This window comes from Sarcophilus harrisii, chromosome 6, assembly GCF_902635505.1.
Source record: "Sarcophilus harrisii chromosome 6, mSarHar1.11, whole genome shotgun sequence".
Classification (NCBI taxonomy): domain Eukaryota; kingdom Metazoa; phylum Chordata; class Mammalia; order Dasyuromorphia; family Dasyuridae; genus Sarcophilus; species Sarcophilus harrisii.
Window position 1 is genome coordinate 83,061,458 of NC_045431.1, and position 12,542 is coordinate 83,073,999.

At 33.1% G+C, this 12,542-nt stretch overlaps 1 protein-coding gene across 1 annotated transcript in view; it reads right to left on the reverse strand.

The window, feature by feature from the left end:
• Positions 1 to 12,542, reverse strand: part of PDGFC (platelet derived growth factor C) — a 219,674-nt gene that overhangs the window by 46,740 nt on the left and 160,392 nt on the right. The window contains exon 3 of the mRNA XM_003773113.4: positions 6,363 to 6,543. Within this exon, the coding sequence (XP_003773161.1) occupies positions 6,363 to 6,543 (181 nt within the window). The remainder of the gene's footprint in view (positions 1 to 6,362; positions 6,544 to 12,542) is intronic.

Here is a 12,542-nt window from a genome sequence, read left to right on the forward strand (position 1 = left end):
AGAATTAACTAAGCATCTTTAAAACTATGAAATATTTTTCTCTTAAAAATCTACTGTCTATTTCTATTTATAATTGCTTAAAAATAAATTAAATATATTTAATGTTATCTTCCAATAGTGTTCAGTGCAAGATCAATCATGCTTCTTTCCACAACTTTTAAATATGTTTTACATAACAACTTCAAAAATGTTACTTAGGCTACAGTGAAACATTTATAATCTATTATAGATTCCCCCCCAGAATTAAACAGAAATGTTGTATCCTGTGTCCTCGCTGTGTGTGGGCTCCAAACAGAAACAAGCTTGAACTGCTTTATTTCAGGTTTGCTTCACATCTCCCCAAACAATCTCTCACTGCTAATCTACCAGACTTTTTTTCTTTTAGAGTATGAAAGGAAGAAAAAATCAAAGGCATTAACTTTTCAGGAAAAAATCATAACACTAAGACAGATAGATTTAATATAAATTTTTATTATTTATAATTACTAAAGAGATTAAACAAAATGGAAATTTCATTTTAGCACATCTTTGCTTGAAATAAAACTAAAATTTTTATTTTATGTATCCAAAATTGTGGTTTTCATAGATAAAACACAAATAACACAACTTATATAACTTTTGTAGAGTTGGCTTAATAGTGCCAAGCAATCCATAAAATAATGAAATGTAAATAAACGACTTTATTTAAATGCCTCCCCACCCCCCACCTCAGAACCATAGGAATAAGAAAAATCAGTACATTTGGAATAGCAATTTAGGAAGTCTTCTATGGCATAACTGTGACCAAAAAAGCTGGAAGGAATCCATAGATTAATAATTTAACAGTCCCTTAAAATAAGAGGGTAATAATATACATATATTTTGTGAATTTTTAAAATTTTGAAATACTTTTTAAGTTAGCGTTGATTTTGTTTCTTGTAGGATGAACTTTTATATTTTTTCATTGTTTCTCTAACCTTAGTATAGTGTCTTGAATTTAATATTAATAAAAATTTTGATGATGATTATAGGTACCATTTATTTGGCATTTTTCAATTATGTGAAAAAGTAGTTTTCACATTTTTCTAAAAAGATTTTGAGTACCAACTATAATGTTCTTGGTTTTCCTCCCTCTTCCTTATTCCATATCCCAAGAAGGCAAGCTATCAGATAAAGGTTATACGTGTACAAACAAGGGAATATATTTCAACATTAGTCATGTCATGAGAGAACAAACAGAATAAAAGGGGAAAGTCACAAAAAAAACATTAAAAGAATATGCTTCAAGCTGTATATGGATTCTGAATACAATTATTCAGAATCCAAATATCTTTCTCTTGATGTGGATAGCATTTTCTATCATGAGTTTTCTTTTTTGCTGATTTTTTAAAGTTGATATCTGATCTTTGGATACAGGTGTCACTGTCCCAAGCTTCTCTTGTAGGACCTTCTTCTTGTATGAACTTAGAGAACCTATGCTCATGAGGAATCAGAGTAGGGCTTTAGATAAAGGCCTCAAATTTACACTTCATAGTAATATTGTAAAAAGCTACTAAATGCATTTTTGTGCATTATTCAGAGTGTGGCACATAAGTCCATTCAAAGACCATACCTCTAACATCTCCACACTATAAAACTGTTGCCCTTATATCTTTCATGAAAAGGAAAGGATTCATTATTCAAACTTCAGAGAAGATTTGAAATGGATAAAACTTTTGCCTTAGGCCACTGTATATTCTCCTATACCTGATGTGGACTTGATTTACACATTAGTGAAATGCAAAAATTATGTCTGGAGGGTAAAATGTGGCAAAAAGAAATGTGGTGATTTTTCAAAGGTTACTGATGACATAGAGATATAGTTCTTTGTAATTTATGCTCACTCTTTAAATGCTGCCTTTTTGAAAGAATAAAGAACATATTGTGTACTTCTGTGAAAATGCAGTTATAGCAAAACAAAACAAAACAAAAACCCTATGGCCCGGAATTTCAAGTTACTGGGTCTGTACTTTGGATGCATCACTAAGTTAGCTGTATGACTTTGGACAATTCAGGTAAGCTGAGTATCTTCCCACAAAAAGAAGGACATGAACTAGATAATAATCTTTGATGTACTTTTCAGTTTCAATATTCAAGAAGTAAAGGATAAATAAACATTTGGACCATTAATCCAATGGTCCAAATTAGATTTGAACCATTATTAAAATATATGTGAAGGTATTGAGGTGATAGGTGCATTAAGAAAAAGAACTTGTTACAAATAAAAGCCACACTGTCAGCAGGGATCAGCAGTATCTTAAGGCCATCAAAGAAATTAATTTAAAATAGGTTTAAATGTGAGCTGAATGCATTTTTCTAAAAGACAATTTATTAAATGTAAAAATCACTCAGTCATTTTTGATCATGGAATTTAGGGGCTCTTCAAGCTTATTATAAATTTCAATACATCCTTGTTTCTAAGAAGGCCCTTCTCAGGATGTCAGTGCTATTCTAAAAAGCTAATTCCTACAATGGAATGTCAACCCAGATTCTTACTCATTTTATTCAAGGAATCACCAAAAGATAAAATTTTACATGGATGTCCCTTATTTCTCTATTACTTCAATCAACCTGTGATCTTAACAGATGTGGATATTCTTACCATCAGACACTTACAAGTTGTATGAGCATGGACTGTGGACAAGTCACTTAACTCCATTTGCCTCAATTTCCTTATTTATAAAATGAGCTGGAAAAAGAATGGTAAACCAGCCCAGTATCTTTGCCAAGAAAATTCCAAATGGAGTCATGAAGAGTTGAATGTCCCTGCAAAACAACAACAATAATTTCTGACTCCGAAACCAATGTTCTTCCCATTGTACTACTCAGGCTGGAAAATGACTTGACTCTCATGGATGGAATAACAGAATTCCATATATGTAATCTGGTCTGCTCTATTCCTACTATTTAACTGTAGTCCAACAACTTGTCACTTTGTAATACATGTTCCAGATATATACATTAATAAAGCAAATCATGAACTGACCTTTAACTGAGTGTCTTAGCTAAACAATAAGCCCTAATTAATACCAATTTAGTATTATATAGACAGATAATTTAAAAATTGCCAACCTTCTTTCGCTAAAATTCTATCCCTTATCTCAAATATATACCACTTTTATTCTATAAATAGGAGTAAACAAATTTTAGTTATGAAATCCAGCAGGATTTCATTAAAATTTATCAATAGATTTTTAAAATGTGCCACACTCTGAATAATGCACAAAAATGCATTTAGTAGCTTTTTACAATATTACTATGAAGTGTAAATTTGAGGCCTTTATCTAAAGCCCTACTCTGATTCCTCATGAGCATAGGTTCTCTAAGATACAAGAAGAAGGTCCTACAAGAGAAAAAGTCCTAAAATGTAGTATCATCAAAAGACTAAGTGCCTTCCATCAAAAAACCAACAAACAATAAGGTCAGAGGGGCTTATCATCAGAAAATGGGCCACAATGTTGTTCATTTCCTTTCTTCCTCATCTCTCATTACCAGCACATAGTTATGGAGTTACAGTAGTAGATGAAATCTAATGTGGTAGATGAAATGTGCTTACTGATGAAGTCACTGATCCTCAAGAGAAACAGGCAAGTTTGAGATTCATTTTTAGGCATAACAGACCTGTCTGAAACTTTACTGGTCAATGATTTGATCCATGTGGATACCCCCAATTAAAAACATAACTTTTTCATTATTTAATGGATGGATTCGTAGAATTTATGGAGTCAAAAATTTTTATCCTCCTGCAGCTAACCCAGTAATGAGCGTCTTAAAATGTTGCTGAGTCAGTGTTTGATGCCAAGCAATACTGGCTCTCTACTCATACTTTTCTACCTGTTAGAAGTTTTTCTCTATTGATGTAAGAAAATGTTTTCATTAAATCTGAAAGGGATCATGGCATGTAGTGAAGAGAGGTAAAGGCATCAGTGCCAGAAAGCTCTCCACTCCAGTTCTACACTTAACAAACCAGCTCTACCCTTAACAAATACTGTGTTACTAGGTTGAAGTTACACATTTTCCCAGTGCCTGAGGTAATTTTCTGTATCTATAAATAACAGATGAATTTCTACTTTAGTGGAGGGAATCCTGCATGGAAAGTTTTCTACATTAATTAAATAAAAAAATCAAAACTCCACTTTCACCTTCTGCAAAAATAATCATTCAGCCTACCCTATGAAGTACTTGGCCATTTTTTATTGTGGCTGAATTCTTAGCCAGCAGCTAAAATTCATCCACTTGGCCATCATCTAAAACTCATCACAGAACAAATATTCATAATCAATGCATGAGTTTACATAAGTTTTAAACATGATGATAATAAGTAGGATGGATTAAAAATTCCAGCTGAGAAATACCCAATTACCATGAACGCTATTCTTCATTAAACTGTATTGCATAAAACAATTCCAAAGATTTCAAAAATAGAAGAAAGATAGTCACTGGATCGATGATGGTATTGGCATAAGGAATTACTTAAAGTGAGGAAACTTCCTCTATTAATGCTAGTTGGCAACCTTCTCTGCAACATATAAGTCTAGAGAATTCCCTAGGGCAGATAAGTTTGTCAAATTCCAATAGCAACAAGGGTCAACTAATCCATATGGAAGGATCCTGTAGGTTACACATTAACTTGTTTTTAAAATGTGATGTTATCCAGGCTTTGTTTATTTGTTTGTTTATTCATTTTTGTTAAATATTTACCCACTACTTTTTAATCTGGTTTGGGTTTATACCAAATGGCAAACCAAGATAAAGTAACTTGCTCTGGGTCACTCACATGCAGTATCTATTTTCTCAGTACTTGAATTTGAGTCTTTCCATTTTTTAAACTAGCTCTCAATTCATTCTTGGAACAATAAAGAACAAAAAGTGCTGAAACACAAACACACACTCATGCACGCACATACACATACATCCCCTTAAAATGGCCACAAGCCTGAAATTAATTCAAATCACTTGTTTGGAGATTTTAGACTTTTAAGATGTAGCTGGATTTAAGTGAGCTGGGACAATTACCCATTTTGTAAATCAACCAAATCAAATGTCTTCTCTTAGTTTTACTCCCACTACTCCCAATACCTAATCCAAGTTGCTGCTGTAGCAAAATAATCTGTAGATTGTATAGTACACAAGGATTATAAAGTAGTTGTGGTGAAATGGACACAGAGCAGTGAATTTGAAGTCAGAAGACCTGGACTGCAATTCTGCTTCAGCCTTTAGCTACTCCCTAAGCTTTGGCAAGTTGGTCATCATTCCACCCTTGGAAAGATATAATATATATCATATAGATATATATATATATATATCATATCATATATATCATAAAGATATAATAATATCAGCATTAACCCACCCCACAAGATCAGAGTGAAAAAAGTGTTTCATAAAATTGTTGTTGTTGTTCTTTGTCCTTTGTTCTCAAAAAGCACCATGATCAGGAAGAGGATGCCATGACATGCTGAATTGGACTGAAATGAGGAAAGGCTGGGCAAAGTCACTTGTCTCACTTCCTCCCCTCCTTCCCTGAGAGCTGTCTGAGTCCAGTGGCCAAATATAGATGAAGAGAACTGAAGATGGCCTTAGATGAAATGGGAGACCTTGGCCTGTTCTCAGTTTAATTGAGGTCACACCCATTCAGTGATTAATCAGGCTAGGTAGCAATTAAGGCAAAGAATCTCCTTTTTCACCTAGTCTCTCCTCCAAAAAAAATCCAAATAACTAAGTTAAATAATGAATCTGGGAGGGGAAGACCCTCAAGGTTTTTGGTCCAAGCAGAAATGACTGCTATTTACATTCAGTCTGAGTCAATCAGGACCCAAACAGATTTTGGATATTTTCACAAAATATAAAGTACTGTAGAAATGTGAGGGTTTTTTTGCTAGTAAACTTACAAAGTAAATGTGCAATTATTCTCAATTTCCCTCTGGTTAAATGCTGGTTTTCCTATGCTACTTCTTACCAATTCTGAAAGGTCATGTTTTTATCAGATAGAAAGTAGAGTTCCTTGGCTTCCAATATTCTTTTTTCATATTCAATTTTATTTCATTTTGGGTCAGAATTCTCTCACTCTCACTCCCAATGTATATTCTTTTCAAATGGTAATAAAAATAATCTTTTTTGTTGCAACAATAATTTATGTATTAATATTCCAACATGTTTAAGTTTATCCAGGATATCCCAATCCAAGTTATCCACAATAACCACAATGGCATTTATGAAGTACAAAAAACAGGAACTAAATTAAAAATTCTGAGGTTTGTTTTTTTTGGGGGGGGGCATCTCAAAACCAGCCTTATCCTCTGCCCTTTCCCACAATAAATATGTTCTGAAATTGCATTACTTACTGGTGTAAGAAGGGTATAATGGATGCAGAACCCTGGTTCAGAAGGAAAGTATTCATCAGAGACAAATCTTATCCTGATTTGATTTCCTTTGGAGATCTGTTTCCCTGGTACAGCACTGGAGCCACACCAACGCCCTAAAATAGTCCCATCACTGGGCTCCTCAATTTCTACAAAGTCATACCTATAAAAAAATAGAAGAAAGAAAGAAAATTGGTACAGGTGTGTGCTACATGACTTAATTCACATCTTTGGATGCTAAAAACTTGGTTGCCAAAACTTACTTAATGTTATATATTCCAAAAAAGGAAACACTGAAGATGGATTTACATTAAGGGAGGGAAAATAATAGTCTTTGCTCTTGCTTTTTGAGCTTGGCTGCTTAGATGGACCAAATTTAGTAGATGTGTGCCAAGTATCTACTTGGCTCTTTTGTAGAAAGCTGTAAGAACTCAGCCTATCCTGACTTCTTGTATATTTTCCCTTATTTTCTATGTAAGCATCTAATGCTGATAATCTGACCCCAATATGCCTTTCCAATCTTAAATCCTACTGTGTCTGTAAAACATATGTTTTGTTGAAATCAGGCAATGTTTCCCCAAATAGCATGATACTGTCCTCTACTATCCATCAGTGAAAGGACCATTCCTCTGATCTGAACCATACACTCTTGTCATTATCCATTCAAAATCCTATTCATTCATCCTTTGAGGTCCAGGTTAAATTTTCCCATCCATAGTGACCTTCCTGTTGCCTGAAATCTAACTGTACTTAGTTTCTATCCTTGCTCATTTGACAGTTAAATACCACTTAATATTAATCATTAGAGTCCCTTGTGTGTCCATATATATACCTATGTGGATGCAGAAATATAAACTTGTACACACAAACAATCCTAGTTAATCAGAAGAGTATTAAGTACTAGAATAGATATTAAAGATCATACAATTCAACCACTCACTTTACAGATAATCAAGTAGAGAAACAATCAATCAATAAATAAACAACCTATTATGTATCAGGTACTGTGCTAAACACTAGATTGATGACTTGTCCAAGGTAAAAATAAATAAATAAAAGTAAAATAAATCAATAGAAAGTCCTTTATTAAGCACCTTTATCTAGCTGTGCTAGATCCTAGCTAGAGATACAGAGATAAAAATCAACGTCTCCACCCCTAAGAAACTTAACTTTTTTCTGCCTCCATGGCGAGGGGGGAAGGGGTATAAATTGCCTGTGTAAAATATGCACAAAATAAAAGAGAATAAAGAGTGAGCAAGAAGAGATGAAATGATAAAAATGAGAAGAGATTACTTGTTTCCCCCTAGGAATTTCACTATGACAGAGGACAGATGTAAGATGATAGTTTAAGGGGATGGCAGGGTCAAAAAGTATTTAAGCTTTTCTTTTACTATTTTAGGGTGCAAAGCTAGTCATTTTCTACAATTGCTGGAGAATATAAGCCATCAAATAGGAATAAATTTGAATTTAGTTGAAGGAGGGAAAAATATGGAGGCATTTTTCTAGAAGAGACAGGAGACAAGGGTACATATAGCAGTTGGATCTTGTTAACTAGAAAGGTTAACTTCATCAGAGATGAGAAAAGTAGAGGAGAATAATGAATTATATCAATAAATAAAAAAAAAAGAAGAAGAAGAGCCTGATTCAAACCTAGGTACTCTGGATGTGTCCTATTCAATAAAGACATTTACAATGCAATCTCACAAGGTCAGTGTTATACTTTTCTATATCTGTAATAGAATAAGAGAATCTAGCACAGTACTTTTCTGTCAGCAGGTACTGCATAAAATGCCTGTTGTTGGGGAAGAGAGAAAATACTGGTTAATATAGCTTTGAGCTAATTCCAATTTCAAGTAGGTTATACATATAATTATAAAATAATACTTATATATATATATATATATATATATATAACAAAATATTCTTGCAAAATAATTCATAGTTTCTGCAGATAAGGAATCCAGAGGTATAAACAAATGAAAAAATGAATTAATTATATTATATAATAAATTTCACTGAAATTGAAGCCAACTATAATTGTTTCACAAATCTGGGGAGGAGGTGGAACAAAAGAGATAAGAGGAAGTAGTTAGAAAAATATTTAAGCTTATACTGATTTGAATAAGCATTGTCAATTGCTATTTTTATCTGAGAATGGTATTTATATCTAGATTATTTACAGGTAATACAAGGCTGCTATTCATAAAATTGCTTGTTCTGAACTTGGCAAGTCAATCTAGCCTTATCTGAGATTGAGCTCTTATAAATTCAAAGATAGCTAGATTTCAGACATGTCTAGTAACTTGTATCCACACATGATTTTGTAAAGTTTCCTTATGAAGTTAAAAAACATTATTTTTCCTAGAAAAAGTTCTTAAGTTGTAGAGATAAATCAGGAAATCTAAAACAAAAACTCCAAAAGCTGTTGTATTCTATGTTGTTGTGCCTTGTGATGTTTTGAGCCAGTACCAATTTTTTCTTAAGAACATGCATATTTTTCTTCAGAAAATATTAAAAGGTGTTTCCCCATATAAGCAAAACTTGAGATTGTAAACGTCAAATGAGATTAAAATCTTTTCAAAGGAACAAACAGTGCTAACCCTTAACATAACTAACACTCAGATATAAAAGACACATTCTTTCAAATAAGTCAAGCAATGTTTAATGTGTAAATTATTACTTTATACAGATTTTCTACTAAAGTTGTGCTATTTCTCTCCCCCCACCCCAGGTAAATTTAATCTTTATAATGATTCCCAAATCACTAACTAGACATCTAGCAATAAATTCTTATGTTACATGTTTGTGCAGGTCTAGCTAATGTATTTATTATTTCTGCTTAAAGAACCAGTATATTTTTGTATTTCATTAAAAATAAATTATATGAACATAATCATTAAAGGACTACTATGTACTTTGATTTTAAATCTTAGTTGAATTCAATAGATGCCACTAATTACCTCATCATGACCTTGATGATATTCCAAATTGCATTGTCATATAATAATCATCTAATTTCTAAATCCATCCATTCACTACATCATTAATGTTCTTTTAAAGTCAAGGGCAAAAAAGAATTAGGATGTACATGGAATGAAAGCATTGTGGGGCAGAGCCAAAAAGGAGGAAAGAAGCCAAGAAGTTTCAGCTCTGCCCAGTTTTCCTCAGAAAGAACATTAAATCAAACCTCTAAACAGATTCTGGAGTGACAAAAGCCAAAAAATTAAAAAAAAAAAAAAATGAAATGAAACAATTTTCCAATCCAAGAGAACTTAGAAGGTTTTCAGAAAAAGTCAGTCTCATTTGGGTAAGAGGGGAGCACAAGCCAGCACAAAAGGCATCTGGGCAAAGCATTGGGAAGCCCTTAGACACAGCACAGATCAGCAACCAAGGCCCCTTAGTCTTCAGCAAGCTAGTGGCACAGCAGTCCAGCTGTATGGATACCAACCCAGTACAACAGGTAATCCACCAGCCCAGGAACAACACAACAAGTGCAACTAAGCTAGGCCACCCAGCGAGTTAGGTAGGCTTGAAGCACCTGAGGCCCAGGCTAGAAAGCCAGTAACTAGGACCCTGTACAAAACTTACAACAATGCAACCCATGTCCTAGAAGCAGAGGTCAACTCTAAAAACAAACAAACAAGCAAACAAAGAAAAAGAGCCCTGACCATAGAAATCAACTATGATAAAAGGAAAGATCAAAACACAAACTAAGAAGTGGACAACAATGTCTAAATGTGAAACCTCAAAGGGAAATCTGAATTGGTCTCCAGCCCAAATAGTGCTCTTGGAAGTGCTAATTTTTTTTTTTTAAATCCAGTAAGAAAGGTAGAAAAAAGTTGGTGTGGGCCCCGGTTACCCAAATGAGGGGGGGGGGGCGAGAAGTGGTAAATATGAAAAATAAAGAGAGTAAAAAGCTTGGAAATGGAAGTACAAAAATTAACTGAAGAAAACAACTCTGTAAAAAATAAAATTGTCCAAATGGGAAAACTTCCACTGAAGAAAACTATTCCTTTAAAAGTATGATTGGCTAAATGGAAAATGAGGTACAAAAGCTCACTGAAGAAAATAATTCCTTAAAAATCAAAATTGAGAAACTAGAAGCTAATGATTCTATGAGATAATAAGATCAAAATTAAACAAAGGAATGAAAAAAATAAAGAAAATGTAAAATACCTTACTGGTAAAACAAATTATCTGAAAAATAGATTCAGGAGAGATAACTTAAGAATTTTTAGACTATCTAAAAACCATGATTCAAAAAAAAGTAGCCTAAAGAATATCTTTCAAGAAATTATCAAGGAAAACTCTCTTGATATCTTAGAATAAGAAAGTCAAACAGTAACTGAAAGAATCCACCAATCAATTTCTAAAAGAGAACTCAACATGAAAACTCCAAGGAAAGTTGTAGTCAAATCCCAGAAATATCAGGTCAAGGAGAAAATGCTTCATGCAGTCAAGAAAGAAACAATCTAAATATCAAGGATTTTTTTGTCAGGATTGTCAGGATTATATAGGATTTAGTAACTTTTACATTAAAGGATCAGAGAGTTTGGAATATATTCTGGAAGTCAAAGGAACCTGAATTACAACCCAGAATCAACTATCCAGGAGAATGGAACATCTTTCAAGAGAAGAAATGAACATTCAATGAAACATGGGAATTTCAAACATATGAAGAAGTGCTTTAAATCACTTTTGATTAGAAAAATGCAAATTAAAACAACTCTGATGTACCACTTCATATCTATCAAATTGGCTAATATGATAGAAGACAAAAATGATAAATGTTGGAGATGTGGGAAAATTGGAAAACTAATGTATTACTGGTGGAGTTGTGAATAGATCAGATCATTTTTTGAGAACAATTTGGAAAAGGCTATAAAAGTCTGCATACCTTTTGATCCAGTAATCCCATTACTAGCTCTGTATCCAAAAGAGATCTTAAAAAGGGAAAAGGACCCCCATATACAATTTTTTTTTGTAGCAACTCTTTTTGTGGTGGCAAAGAATTGGAGATTGAGGTTATGTCCATCAATTAGGGATTGGCTGAAAAAGTTTTGGTATAGCTAATGAAATATTATTGTTTCTAGAAGAAATGATGAGCAGGCAGCGTTCAGAAAAACCTGTAAAGGCTTATATGAACTGTTATTACGTGAACTAAGCAGAACCAGGAGAACACTGTAATCAGTAATGGCAACATTGTATAATGATCAATTATGATAGACTTAGTTTTTCTCAGCAATACAATGATCAAAGACAATTACAAAAGACTCATTATAGAAAATGCCAGAGAAAGAATTATGGAGTATGAATATGATTAAAGCATACTATTTCCACATTTTTTGGTTTTTTTTTTCTCTCATTGTTTTTCCCCCTCTTGTTCTGATTCTTCTTTCACTAAAGACTGAAGCAGAGATATGTTTAAGATGATTGTACATACCAAATTGCTTGTTGTCTTAGAGAAAAAGGAGGAAGGGGAAGAAAAAAAAATTGAAATGCAAAGTCTTACAAAAATGAATGTTGAATTATCTTTAACATAATCGGAAAAAATATTATTGTGTCAAAAAAAAAAAAAAAGACAGCCAGTACGGCTGACTAGGCTGAACCAATATTGTAAAAGTGGATCCCAAATAGTTTACAGATTTAATACAATAATAAAGGTGCTATTGAGATAATATTGAGGGGAAAAAGTGCTATATACTATTTAATAAACTGTCTCCCTTTTATGGTCAGAATATAAAGGATTCCTGTTCTCTTTTTCATATTTTCATAAAGCAACAAGGCAAATAAGTCTTTTCAGGAGAGTGGCATAGAATACAAGTTGCTGTCTAAAAATGTTAAACTTAAGTCTATAAGGATGATATACACACTTATAAACCGGATATGGTATAACAACCTGTAACAAATTACAAGATTTATAAAGCCTGCCCTATAGCTTACCCTTGACTTTCAACCTTAAGCAAGAAAAAGAAATTTCTTGCCTAGATTTATTCTTATATGATCTGGGAAGTCATATATAGTATAGGTCAAGAGTCAAATTTGTGGTTGGTATTTGATTTAGTCCTCCTTCACAGTCACTTTTAGAGTGAGTGGCTGCAAATTTGTAATATGATGAAATGGTGAAAACTTGCAGCAAATCCAAATAACCAAGATCCAAAC